Here is a 15,088-nt window from a genome sequence, read left to right as displayed (position 1 = left end):
CATGGAGACAGAGATATTAAACGGGGGATGCATAAGTCAAGGCTGGGTGGAGCCCCAATCCTTCAGCATGAGATCGGGAGTTAAACTTGGTATCCGCCTGGCATATGATGTTGGGTAAGTCATGAGTCAAGCTGTGGTTTTCCTCATTCATAAAATAGGGGTTTTAATAACATCCACTGGCCTTTTGTAGGAACTGAGCAAGACTATGAAGTCCGAGAAAAATGTGAATTCTAAGGTAATAAATCCTGAGATTGCAAAAGTAAAGGCAGTCTCTTCTCTTATGGAAGGGGGATATTTAAAACAATATGTAACTAACCACTCTTCAAAATAATGGAAATGGTTTCCTTTATTTTTGATGAGACAGTATCTTTGAGAGCACTGATTGTGAAGCATGTTTGAGACTGGGATCAGAGGGAATCTTTTCCTTGCTTACTGGATCCCAGAGGGATGAACACCTCAATTAAGGGAAGGGGTGACTTGCTCAAAGGCTCTCCTGGGCTGGGGAGGGAGATGAAGGGCAGGAGAGTGGCACCTGCAGCATGTGCCCATCAGAGCAGAGATCAGAAAGGAGCATGGCCCACGGCTCCAGGAGCAGGAACACCAGAACTCAGGCTTAAGCTTTTCTTTGTAGACCAACACCTTATCCAGCTAAGGAAGGAGGAACCTGGCTCCACACAGCTCTAGCTGGAAAGCCTGGCTGGGAAAGGCAGGAGAGGACCAGCATGAAGACTCAGAGGTCTGGGGCCAGGTGGCCAGCTGAGGCACCAAGCAACAACCAGGATGGATCTGTGGAACAAGTGAGCATTGCCTGGGCAGCCTTGGAAACACGTGGGGCGTAGAACCGAAAAAAAAAAAAAAGGCTGGATTTCCTGCACATGGAATGGAATTTTTTCAGTTGGGCATTAAAGGAAAGGATCACCCTAAATGCTGGCCAACCTGGAGATAGCCAGATAGCACTGTTGCTCACCCTGACATGGGAGCTACTGGACTTTGGTCCCAGGTGGCAGGCCCCATCAACAGGGCAGCAGCCACCACTCAGATCTGTGACTTGGGATGCAGAAGCCCTGTCGGCAACCCCAAGCTCTGTTCCTCCTCAGCTTGCTCTTTCCTCTCCGCTTGAAGGTGACCCCAGCTCAAAGCACAGACTGACTGTCAAACCAAAGTGCAGGGACATGCCACGTGCCTCCATCAGGCACAAGGGACATGCTCACTGACAACTGTTTTGGGGCTTTCTGAGGCTTTGCTCTAAAATAAACTGCTCTTAAAGGGTCTTCCCTGCCCTTTAACAATTTCTGAAATACAGTGACTCATCACGTGCTTCTACAGGGTCCCCTAACTGGCCTTCCCTCTTCTAGCCTGACCTCCTCGAAGCCACTCACTGTGCTGTACCCACACTGATGTGTGTTAAATGCGCATCTAACCCAGCACCCCGGCTTAAAACCCTCCCTGCTGCTCCTCAGTGGGTCAGAGCCTGCACCTGCTCCCGCGCCTGGGCCCTAAGTGATCTCACCCCTCCCTCCCACTGCAGCTGCTTCACGTGACACCACCCCCCTCATCTGCTCCTCTGCAGCCAGTTTTTCCAGCAAACATGTTTTTCCCCACTTCAGGGTTCTTACACAAGATGTCATCTTCGTCTGGGATGCTAACCTCCCTACCTCTTCGCCCAGTTTATTCATCCTCTAGGGCTCTACTGCCCTCCAGAAAACCCTTCCCAGGAACCCAGGCTGGATGGGCCACCCTTATTTGCTCCTCTGCTTTTCCCTTCGTAATACTCAGTTTCTTGCTCAGTGCGGGTGACCAGGCCACTCCCTCGACTGTGAGCTACACCAGAGCAGGGACGGTGTCTGACTGAGCCACGAAAGTACCTGCTGACACTTGGTAACCCACAGCGACAAGGCACCCAGCTGGTCACAGTAGCGGGTCCTGGAGCACGCTGCCCTCAGCTCGGTGCCTGAGGCCCCTGCTCGCCCTGCTGTTCTGGGGGGCGCTGGGGCACCAGAGGAAGCATTTTTTTAAGCCAATGGCCACTTCTTTTTGAAAGTCCTTTTAGATATCCAACAGTTTACCCTGTTTATTTTGTACTCGGAAATAACTTGCCTTTATCTTAAACTTTAGAATTTATGTTCGAAAACAAAGGCTTACTTTCTTTACAAAAATGAAAGGGTTTGGTTTGCTTGTTCGAAGGAATAGCTTAGGTTCTAGAAATTTATTTCACATATTAGAAGTCTGGGTAAATTTACTAAGAATGTCTAAATGTTTTCTTATTATCCAGAACTGTCAGAATGCCTAATTTTTGTTCCTTGAGAGATTACAATTTTCCACAGTGCTATGGTTACTTTTAGAATCAGCTCTAAACCATTGACAATCCATCACATTCCTGATTTTATTTCCTTCAGGAAATAATAAGTAGTGAAAACAAAACACTCCCTAAATCAATACAGCTATTTAGAAATAAATGGTGTAGTCATTCTTCAACGCACTTTGCTTTTGTTATCATTTCAGCCTAAACCGGATATTTATGAGGGGTTGTTATCAGATAAAATTAGATGCAAATAATTGGCCTATTTCTCAACACTATTTTCATACTTTTAAGTAATGTGGAAGAAACTCTTTGATTCAAAGAGAGTCTTATTTTTTAAATGTAGTAAGTTTTTCCCTCAGTGTTTTTAAAATTATGTTTCATGAGGTACTCAGTACGCCAGAGTGCAGCCAACTGGCTCTAAAATTTGCATTAAAAGGAGTGGGAATACACACCCACACGGTTAGTAAAAACTGCTAGTACATGAGGGCATCTTTACATAAAATAAAGAGACATACACATGAATAGCCACAGGAAGCCAGATAGTATACAACCTTCCAGAGTGGTTGAAAGAATCATTACAAAAATAAAACCCATATTTGCTATTAGAGGCAAATAACTGCTAAAGCAGCATTCAAGGTCTCAAGCAGGAGAACTAACAAAGCAGCCTGAAATAGTAGGGACTGACCTAAGTTCCTCCCAGAAAATACCCCCCTCCTACCCCTGAAGGGAAAAGACCTACAGGGAGGACTTTGCCAGGGAAAAAACAAATGGTTTCAAGACATTTTTTCCTATATTGTACTTTCCAGGAATTATGTAACTATTCCTCTTTAGATAAACAAATCCAATCCCAGGACAGGTTGGATTTTCAAGAGGAATCCAGTATTGAAACCACAACCTGGATTTGGGCAGGTTCTGCCCCAGGCAGTCCGATGTGCACGCAGAGCCCCTAGCTGCCCTTGGGGACAGATGCCCCACCGAGCTGGGAAGGAGCTCTTGCGTCTTTCTTTCTTTTTTATGCAAACTAAAGCGTTCAGTGCCAAACCCTCACACAGAACTGGGAGTAGGGGACAGTCACCTCCTATTCTCTCCCTGACTTATACATGTCAGGATGGAGAAAAATAATAAGGCTGAAGGGATAGGAACATGACATTTAAGTGGGGCCTGCTTAGTTAGAGTCAGAAGCAGGAAAAATGAAGGAGGATGGAAGCCTACACGTTGCCTCTTGGGAAGCACCTGCCAGGAAGAGGCAGCTGAGACGAGGTGATCAAGGACAAAGAAGGCTGCTCTAGAAACTCTGAGTGGCAAGGGCCCAAGGGAGGGACGGTGCAGGCTGACCAATGACCTTGAAAGCCCAAGACGGCACTGCTTTGTGGTCCAACAACAAAGAGTGTCACGAGAAAGAGTGGAGACAATTCGTCTGCTTCACTGCAGTGCCTGATGGAGGCCACCCACAAGCCATAAATGGCAGATGACATACAGGTGGCAACTGTAAGGGGGGTCAGGGAAGTAATGACCTGAACAGTGTGGGCAGGAAGTCAGGAGAGGGCAGTGTCAAGAGCTTAGGGCTTATAGCCAGACCATCTGGGCCCAGTCCTGGCTTTGTCACTTTGCCGTTATGTGACCCTAGGCAACCTCTCAGTGCCTGCTATTCACTGGGCTATTGTGAGCACTCTATGAGATGGTGAATTCAAATGCCTAGCGAAGTGCTAGGCACAGAGAAAGCAGACCGTACAGGACAGCTCTCACGATCATCCTTTTTAGGGAAAAGAGGCCATCCTTGAAGATCCTGGAGCACCTCTGCTAGTTGAACCAGTGGACTGCACTCGGCTACCCCCACCCTAATACCATCAATCCCATCTCTCAATTGATTCACCTCAGACAAAGTGGGAACAGACTCCGGAGCTGTGCGTATCAACACGCCCCTCCATCTGCAGATCCGAGATGGAGATTTGCCAGTGACCGAGTAGAAAGACATTGTAGTTTACAGGAAGCCAGAAGAGAACAAGCAAAGGATATGAAAGCACACAAAAAAGAAAGAATATAATAATCTTCAACTCAATTATATGGCATAAGACTAAGCAAATGTGAAAGAGTTATATTCCCCTATTAACAGGCAAGGCCTCTTATAATGCGTCCAACTAAATGCTGTTTGCAAGGTTCACGTGTAAATCAAAGCAACTTAAAATATTAAAATCTAAAATATAGTCAAGGATTTATAAAATAAATGTAAATAACTCAAAACCACAACAAGATATCGTGTTCAGCCAGTCAGAATGGCTATTATTAAAAAGACAAAAAATAGCAAATACTATTGGGGACGCAGTGAAAGGGGAACTCACACACTGCTGATGGAAATACGAATTAGTGCAGCCACTATGGAAAACAGTATGGTCATTTTTCAAAAAACTAAAAGTAAAACTACCATACAACCCAGCAATCTCACTACTGGGTACTTATCCAACAGAAAAGGAATTAGTATATCAAAGGGATATCTATACTCCCATGTTTATTGTAGCATTATTCACAATAGCAAAGATATGGAGTCAACCTAAGAGTCCATCAATGGAAGAATGGATACAGAAAATGTGGTGTACGCATAGATTTAAATAGAGTATTTGACCATAAAAAAAGAATGAAATCATGTCACGTTTGCAGCAACATGGATGGAACTGGAAGTCACTATGTTAAGTGAAATAAGCTAGGCACCGAAAGACAAATATCACACATTCTCACTCATATGTGGGAGCTAAAAAAGTTTATCTCACGAGGTAGAGAACAGAATGATAGATACCAGAGGTTGGGAAGGGTGTGTGTGTGTATGAGGGGAGTTGGGGGGGGGAGCTGAAGAGAGGTTGGTTAATAGGTTATACAGTTAGATAGAAGGTATATGTTCTAATGTTCAATAGCAAAGTAGGGTGACTGACTACAGTTAGTGATAATTTATTGTGTATTTCAGAGTTGCTAGAAGTGAGGACTTAAAATGTTCCCAGCACATAGAAATGATAAACACCCAAGGTGATGGATACCTCAAATGCCCCAACTTGATCATTACACATTCTATGCATGTGACAAAATATCACATATATGTAAAACATCATAAATCAATTTTTAAAAAAGTCTTCACTGAGCAAATAAAGATGCAAATATAAAATAAAATAAATATAAAATGAAAAAAGTAAAATAGGTGTCACACAATATTGAAGAAGTAAAAGCAAATAACAAATAGAACCAATTTTATATGAAATATTTCATAATGAATCTAAAACTGTTATAAAGTTCTATATACAAAATATATAAAGCAGAAGCTACTAGAAATTCAAGGGGATTCTAATATACATCTCTGCCCTTGATAAACCTAGTTGTCAAAAATTAATAATTTGAATATTATAATACAATTATAAGAGTAATTTGAGAGATTACACCTTCTTCTCCAGCACTCATGAAACACTGATCTTATATTAAGCTAGAAGACAAATCTCAAAAATTAGGGAAGACTACATTTTTAAAAACCTAAGCCATTCATAGCAGTGTTATTCATAATACCCAAAAAGTGGAAACAACTCCATTATCCAACAAATGTCCATCAAATAAAATGGATAAATAAAATATGGTATATCTATACAAGGAAATATTATTTGGCAATAAGAAGGAATAAAGTACTGATCATGCTCCAACACAGATGACTCTTGAAAACGTGATGCTGAGAAAGAAGCCAGTCATAAAGACAGCATATTGTATGGTTCAATTTATATAAAATTTCTAGAACAGGCAAATCTATTGAGATGGAAAATAGATTAGCAGTTGCCTAGAAGGACTGAGGGTGGGGGTGCAGCTAGAGGGAAAATGGAATGACTGCTAATAGGCACAGCGTTTCTTTTTGGGGTGATAAAAATGTTTTAAAATTGTGGTTAGGGTTGCACAATTCTGTAAATATACTAAAAGCCACTGAATTGTATATTTTAAATGGATCATGTATTAATTATATTTCAATAAAGCTGTTTTTTAAAAACAAAAACAAAAATCCCAAGCCCTTGAAAATTAAAAACCCACTATCTTAAATAATACTTGAATTAAAAAAAATTAAAACTACATAGTGCATTTAAGGACTATCACTGAGAACACCATACATCAAAACATGCGGGATGCAACAAAAGCAGCAATTAGAGGAAAATTTATAGCCTTAACTGTTTTACATATTAAAGTGAAAACAATTATATATACATAAATGAACCAATAATTCAACTCCAGTAGTTAATAGAAATAATAAAATTTTAAGAAAATAAAAGATGAATTATAAAAGAAAAAAGCAGAAATTCCATATTTCATGTTTAAGATATCATCTGTTATAAGGTATATCTTTTTTTATGTAAAACTAAGAAAAATTGCTGCCCATTAAACAATGTCACAATGCTTTATCATCAATTGAAAGATGTATCCCAATTTCAGAGGTGTACAAATGTAGAAAGAAAAAGCACATCCTAGATTGATAAAATACAGTAAATTAAAAGGCAAAAAGAAAGTATGATTGATAAACAAAATCCAAAATCTAGTTCTTTGGACAGACCAATAGACAAAACTCTGGCAAGGAAAATAGAAAAAAAATAAAATAAAAAACAAAAATCAAGCCATTAGGAATACGAAAGCAAATATAACCATATACACACAGAGGTTCAAATTTATTAGAGACTACTGTATAATGCTCCAAAAAATTAAATAAGGAAAAAACTCTATGCTAATAATTTTGAAAACTTGTATCAAATGGACAATTTTCTACTAAAAAATAAATTTTCCAAGTTAGCTGTAAAAGAATTAGAAAATCTAATTAAACAATGCTCATGGTAGAAATTGTTAAAGTTGTTAAAGATATATCTCCAAAAAATTACACTAGATCCTCTGCAAATACCTAGAGTCATATCTATAAAACCTTAGTTTTCCTTGTTATTAAAACTATTTTAGATCACAAAAGATTAAAAGAGTTTTTTCATAAAATTACCCTGAAATCCAAACTATAAGAAGCATTTTTCACCTATGAAATTGGCAGATAAAAAATGAAAGAAAGAAAAAGTCAAAAAGCCATGAAAACATATAGTATTTGTGCATGTGGTTAGAAATAAGCAATTCCATCCCCTTCTGATGAAAGTATAAGTTGATGCAACCTCTCTGAAGAACATTTTGAAAAATACATGAAAAGGCATAAGTTTTTGCAGAAGTTTTGAAGATGTAATCACACTTTTAGGAATTTATCACGAGGTAATAATCATAACTATATGTAGAAAGTTTTTGCAATGAGGATGTTCATCATGACATTTTATAGCAAAAACGTTGAAACAATTTAAATGGGTCAATATTCAAGGGCAGATCCAAGTTTGACAGGTCCATCTGATGGGGCTGAGTCATTCTATAGAAATGTAGATAAGAACACTGAGTGTGCAGGATGGAGTAAACATATAATATCTATATATACCCAAAGGAATGATAAGATACACAGCAAAATATCTTTAGGTGGGATAATAAATGATATTAACTTTCTTCTCCTCCTAGTTCCTTACAATGAACGTGCGTTATTTTCTAACCAGAAAAATAATCATTACTATAATTTTGTTTGTATGAAACTTATGAAATATACTAATAATGCCCAGAGAACCAGAAGAGAGAGTTTGAGTTCCCCCAGTCTGGGAGGATATAGATGAACCACTAGGAGTCTTGTCACTGTCACTGTGACCCATCTGGGCTGCAGCCTGGGGAGCCCTATGGATCACAGGTCACTTGTGTAAAAAGCATGGGGAGCCCTATGGATCACAGGTCACTTGTGTAAAAAGCAAAGCATCCCTTGTTTCTCGCCCTCATCCAGGTTCCCATTCCTGGGAACTATCACCAGCCTCTTCCAATACAAAGAGCCAACCAATTACCTCTTTATCCATAGCCCCTGCTGCTTTCTGGAAATTTCTCAATTAGAAACTATACAAACATCTTATTTGGTTGGCACTGAGCAGGTTTCTTAAAAAATAATGAGCCAATTCAAACTCCTACCTAGATAGGGAATACTGGGAACCATCTTCAGGCTTCGGATATATTCCCGAGTCCGCTTGTAATTATCTTCTTTAGACATCAGATAGTCCAATTTCTCAAAGGTGGTCTTGTCTTTTCGATTCAAAAGCTGGAATGAGAAGAAAATGTAGATTATGAGGGAGAAAAAGAATAAACCAGAAGAAGCTAAACAGAGAGGATAGGTGTGGAAGAAGACTGAAAGGAAACATCCTAAATGGTGTGTCCATGGCATGCCAAATCCTGGGCACAACTAAAGATTTTAAAAGGCTGTTTCATGCAGAGATGGACAGTTTCTTGTCATCTTCATAGACTCTTACACTTGGAAGATATCCCCCACGCTGCCTCGTCTACTCCTCTGCATGATGTCAGAATCCCCTGCACAGCACCAGCCTCCACGGGTGCAGAGGCCCTGCCACAGCAAGGCGCTCAGACAGAACGACAAATCACTCAAGGTCACCTGCAGTGTAATTTCACAGCTATACCAGGTCTCTTTCCCTGAGTCCATGCTACTGGCTCTCTTCTCAACATCTCCATGGCTGAGGGCACCAGGAAATCCCAGACGATTCACATGTACATGTGCACACAGCCAGGCCACCACTCTAACCCAAGCTATCTCCTCCAGACTCCCCATAGTCCAACTGTGTCAAATTTACACTGGGTGTGGTGTTTTAATCAAAAGACAACCTTCTTTTCCATATGAAGGGGTCATTAAAGGGCTGACTTAGTTAAGCAAACACAGGATGAGCAGGTTTGCACAGCCAGAGATTAGAGAAGCAAGATACTTTGAGACTGAGATCTCTGGTGTATAAAGCTGGCTACCAGGGAAAGGGTGGTTCAATGTACATATAGAGCCTTCTAGAAAGGAAGGAACAGAAACCAGAACCCCGGTTTTCAAGAATTGATGTTAAGGACTCCTACTGTGGTCATCCTCCATGTTTCAAGTCAAAGACCAATGTCAGAAAATGTCAACAAGTCTCCTTGAATACAATGGCTTCCAGGAGAGGAGTCTAGCTTAGAGGCCAGCTTTGAGAGAGGACCTGGGGGAGAGCTGGCCTTGGCACAGCATGTGGCTGATGCTGGGAGCTCCCTGAGTCTAGCTGCCAGGGCCACTGTTTCTGGGATTGGGGGTCAATGGCTAAACCCAGGCATGCAAATGAAGAGGCCTGGATCATCCTTAGCCAAGTTTGGTGTTGCAACTCCAATGGTCCGTGCAAGGACCTGGACCAAGAGACCCACCACATCCATCAGACTGAGGGAGGCCGGGATTCAACAACCTTGTTACACAACAGTGAGAAGTGGGAAAAGGACTGCCCAGCACCAAGGGTAGCAGTGTAGTTCCTGAGACCTGGGTCTGCAAATCCCTGACTCAGGCCATGTCTGGTCTTCAGGGAGCCCCAGGCTACTTGAGGCAGGAGCTGCCTGATTCCTCCCTCCTCAGCCTTGGGTGCCATAGAGAACACAGCCATGAGACAGCCCGCTGCATGTGCGCAGTGACAGCTTAAGAACTTCAGAGAGGAGAGGCAGAAGAATAAGCTGAAAGGAAGTTTCCACTGCTGAAGAAGTTGGAGAATAAAAGCAAACCTTACTTTTCCCTCTGAGAAATTCAGGACACATCAGGGTAGGATGCTATGCACATGCTAGGGACAATGGCTGCTTAACTGGTTTGCTAATTTGAGGTAGTTATTCATTACATTAACAGACAGGAAAAACTGCCATTTTCCATTTGCTGTTTGTAAAGCACTATAATATACAACTCATCTGATCTTTACAAAGCCCAGTGGCAAAAAATGGAGCCAGGACTACTGCTTCCATTTCAGGTTCATAATCATAAGTGTTAAGTGGATTGTCCAAATATTCTTGGGGAACTCGGCTCAACAGGGGAGAGAGACATCTTACAGCAATATGTTAAGTGACTAAATAGAGACCAAGAACCTAGACAAATAATAAATGAATCATGGGCAAGGGAAGTGTCAAGGAAAGTTATATAGAGAGGCAGCATTTGAAATGAACACTCGGGGATTAGAAATTGGCCAAATGAACAATAAATACTCAGATCAGAACAAGTTATCTAATTGTGAACTACCCCATTGTTAAGTGAAGCAGGACCCTCACCTCCCTTGGTCAGGAGGTCATTGTTTGCAATTAATTCAACCTAATCAACTCCTTAACTTCTTTGGAAATGGCAGCAAACAAATCCAGATGTCATTCTCACACAACTGCAGCTGGCCATGCTGGCTCCTGGTGCCAAGGCTGCTGGTTCTCTGGTCCCAGCTGGGGACTGCCCATGTCCCCTGCCATGTTCAGCCTATCTGTCCAGCCTGTCAAGGGCCTATGTGGACAGCACCTCAGAGGTGATTAGCCTGCCATCTGTGTTCCCCACCCCCCAATACACACTCACACACACACACACACTCAGAAGGGCTGGATCTGGTTAACTTCACTCTTCTGCTCCCTTCTGTGCCTACAAATGAGATTCAGAACAGTATCAAATTTCTCAAGAATAATACATGGGTTGCCAGAAGACATGAAAAAACTTGGAATATATATTTCCCATGATGTATTTGAAAACTGCTTGAGAATTTCCTCTAGCAAAATGAAGAAATAAACCAGGAACAGGAAAACATGGAATACAGGAAATGGTGGATCTAATCGAGGAGTAGAAAAGGGAGATTCTGGGATGAAAAATGGGCAGCAGACCTTAAGAACAATTGGTCCTTTGCAGCTGTAGGTGGAATTGGGGTAGAAAGCTAAAAACAAAGAACTGGTCCATGTCGGATGAGCCCTGAAAGAGATGTCTCCAGAGAAAAAGAAGGTTTGATAGAAAACCTGATATGATGGCACATGGGTGGGTAGATATATTTATTATATTACTACATCTTATACATATATAATTGTATATATAAATAAAATAATTTTAATATTACATGTATGTTCACACACACAGATATCTGGTAGATAGGGTAAAAAAATTTTTTTAAAAAGGTAAGTACAAATTCCAGGGAAATGACAAAATATTCAAGAAAGGACACATTATTTGTAATTTACTACTTGACTATACAGTAAGGCATGTTTACTCATTCCCAATTGCAGTACTGAAAACTCATTTAACAAAAGTGATTTAACTAGAGTGATGAGAGGTTTTAAAGAATGAGGGAAGATGGTTCAGGAAAATGAAACCAACATCTATCAAATGAAGAAGTCACAAGATGCTGTCTAAAGTGGATGGGTCAAGAAATTGTAGCAAAAGCATATTGGTGGCCAGCCGTAGTGGCTCAACACCTATAATCCTAACACTTTTTGGAGACCCAGGTAGGAGGATCACTTAAGGTCAGGAGTTTGAGACCAGTCTGAAGAGCATAGCAAGACCCTGTCTCTACAAAAATAGAAAAATCTATTTTTCTAGGGGCAGATGGTGGTTGTGTGCCTGTAGTCCCGGCCATTTGGGAGGCTGAGGCATAGTCCCAACTACTTGGGATGCCGAGGTGGGAGGATCACTTGAGCCCAGGAGTTTGAGGTTCAGTGAGCTATGAAGATGCCACTGCACTCTAGCTCAGGCAACAGAGCAGGACCCTGTCTTAGAAAAGCACAGATTGGTGAAAATGTGGAAGAAACTAAGAAACTACTACCAGAAGAAGCTGCTAAATAACTGGAAATGGTTGCCTCAGAGGAATGAATGGGATGTGCAGAAATAGAGTGATGAGTGTCTGTTGCTTCATTAAGCCTTTCAGTACTTAGTGATTTTTTTAAATGAATAAGCATATATTATGCTCATAAAAATTCTTTTAAGATTTATTTTTTTTAAAATATAGGGTCTGTTTACTCAGAAAATAACAGCATTTACTTATACATTTTAAATTTTTATGACAAGTAGAACTGTAAACTGCAAACGTCATATGAACTGAGAGCCCTTTAGATTTTAGAGTTTATGGGAAGCCTCAGGAAGAAATCATCAGAACACACACAGAAAATAGATGAGTAGCTTACCTGGAGCCAAACAGATACTAAAACCATTCACAGTGAAGAAAAGAGGTAAGGATGTTAAGATTAAGGAAAGTTTACTAAATGTAACAGGCAACCTCACTTCTAGTGAAGGTTAGAAGTCTTGTGAGATTTCCTGCCATAACATACATTATGACTGTAACTGACTGTGCGATTACATTTGTGTCTCACTCAAGCAAATGATGACGACTCCAATGAGCAGAGTGACTATGCTGGTTGCACTTACTCTACTAACCTCTGTATCGGGTATGATTCCTGACACAGAGGAAAACACCACCAAAATATTTGTTGCATAAAAGAATAATGAGAAACTTAAAACAATGATAACTTAAAATTTCAATTCCTTGGAAAGTTTGAATATCCCAATAATGCTTGGGCAAAAGCGTAAATAAAATCCAAGATTATGGACTAGTTACAAATCATAAATAATTAGAACACTATTTATTAAATTATGTGATGAGGCCAAAACTATATTAAGAAGAACATTCATGGTTTTAAACTGATTTATAATTTAAAAAGAACTAATATAACTGAACCAAATATTCAATTCAAGAAGCTAGGAAAATTGGAGGAAAAATAGATGAAATAGATTAATAGGTAAAATTAGATATAGATATATTAATAAACAAAATAAAGCTCAACACCAAACTGATAGAAATGCTAACTAAACCCAAGAGCCAATTTTTTTTTTTTTTTTTTTTGAGACAGAGTCTCACTCTGTTGCCCCGGCTAGAGTGCCGTGGTGTCAGCCTAGCTCACAGCAACCTCAACTCCTGGGCTCAAGTGATCCTTCTGCCTCCGCCTCCTGAGTAGCTGGGACTACAGGCATGTGCCACCATGCCCAGTTAATTTTTTTTCTATTTTTGGTAGAGACGGGGTCTCACTCTTGCTAAGGCTGGTCTTGAACTCTTGAGCTCAAAGGATCCGCCCACCTTGGCCTCCCAGAGTGCTAGGATTACAGGCGTGAGCCACCGCACCCGGCCCCAAGAGCTAATTTTTATAAAATATCAACAACATAGGTAAAACCTCTACAAGAAAGGCAAAAAGGAAAAATATACAATATAGGATCGAGAAAGGGTTTTTAACCACATACCTAAAGTAAACCAAAATTACAAGGTGAAAATAAAGTCCTTGCTTATTGATCCTAAGTCATTTTCAAGATGTAAGGGATAAATGGGACTCAAACCACAGATCAAAAGTCAGGAAGATCACAAATCCTGGCAAAAACTTAAAGAAGTGGGTTGTTTTGGAAATTTCCCTTTGCCATGCTCTGAGTACCTTGTATGTGACACCTGTATTTGACTGATCGTGAACTACCATCTACCCAATTCTGGTAAAGTAGTTCAAATCTGGAAGTTGTCTCCATGGAGGGGAAAAAACAGTTCCTCTAAATTTTCATTATGAGGACATTGGTGTCTTGTTCCCTTGCCTTGAGAGAATAACATTTCTTGATGCATGGAAATATTTTTCAACAAAGAGACTATTGCTCCAAATATGTTAAAACTGGCTCAACATTCTATTTCAAGTCCAGTGTCTACTGCTGGTATGGAAAGAATTTTTAGTGCTGTGGATAATCTATGGACCAATGGATTCAGCAGACAAAGTAGGGGATCAGTAAGGAATGGAACTGGAACATTTTTTAAAAGTAATTTTTTACCTCTTTGAATATAAAATATCAGTTTCTGAAAAATAAAGACTACAAAGTCACATATCTAATGTAAAATATTAGATGCAATGGAGACTACTATATGTAACATAAGGAAAAATTATAACTGAAATTTAATGATATCCTGGCCGGCTGTCCATGTTTGTCTTTGACTAAGGCTATTTTAAACCCTGTACAGGTAGAAGTTAACTTGTAGGGAATGTAGTACTTCAAACAATTCCTGTGTGTAGAAAGACAAATGTGTCTCACAGAACACCACTGATGATCACTTTGGGAATAATGACAAATTTTGCATCCATTTTGAAAGTTGCTTTGGCATTTCATACCTGACTGTAAAAGCGTGATACTCTGGGTTCTTTTCTGATATGATTGAAATATCTTACTGGTCTCTCATTAATTAATGAGTTAACTAAAATCTTTGATAATAATTCATTTTATATTTGTATGAGTCATGATTTTACCTTTTAAAAAATTATCCATTAATAATTTCATGCACACACATAATATATACATGTATCCAATCACATGCATATACACATACATACACAATGTATAATCTTGTAGAACAATTTTCATGCTATATTTCTAATAGTTTTGTTAATTTTTTTTTTCACCATGGCAACCCCAGGAGACATTCCTACAAAGTCCCAAGAGCAGAAACCAGGAGGTTGAGATGAATCCCCTAATATAATGTAAATTTGCCAAGTGGCCATTCAGGGTCCAGAGCTGGTCTGGGGGTGGGTGGCAAGTCAGGCACAAAACACACATCCCATTTGTTCAAACTGGCTTGCTAAGGCAAGGAAAGGTCAGAAGCATCACCCAGAAGATGGCTCTCAAGGGAACTCCATATGGGAAGGAGGAACTTCAGGAAGAAGGAGTCCTGAAACGAGTCTGGAGGGATCTCGACAAGAGCAGATGGGGCTGGAGATGCCCCAGAAGGCATGGGCAGTGGCAGGAGGTAGGCACACTCAGGGACGTCCAAGGGAACAGCAGAGTTGGGCAAAGGTTGCTTTGGATAAAGCTAGAAAGGCAGGGGAGAAATGGAAACTCGCCTTTTGGCAAAGTTTGGTTTT

The 15,088-nt window shown here is 40.3% G+C and overlaps 1 protein-coding gene across 6 annotated transcripts in view; it reads right to left on the bottom strand.

The window, feature by feature from the left end:
• Nucleotides 1-15,088, bottom strand: part of RALGPS1 (Ral GEF with PH domain and SH3 binding motif 1) — a 269,878-nt gene that overhangs the window by 133,076 nt on the left and 121,714 nt on the right. For all 6 annotated transcript variants that reach the window (XM_012771947.2, XM_012771954.2, XM_076009044.1 and 3 more), the window contains one exon: nt 8,333-8,459. In XM_012771947.2, coding sequence (XP_012627401.1) covers nt 8,333-8,459 — 127 coding nt within the window. The remainder of the gene's footprint in view (nt 1-8,332; nt 8,460-15,088) is intronic.

The sequence above is a fragment of the Microcebus murinus genome, chromosome 12 (assembly GCF_040939455.1).
Source record: "Microcebus murinus isolate Inina chromosome 12, M.murinus_Inina_mat1.0, whole genome shotgun sequence".
Lineage (NCBI taxonomy): Eukaryota > Metazoa > Chordata > Mammalia > Primates > Cheirogaleidae > Microcebus > Microcebus murinus.
Note: the sequence above shows the minus strand (reverse complement) of the source record. Positions and strands in the feature narration are given on the sequence as shown.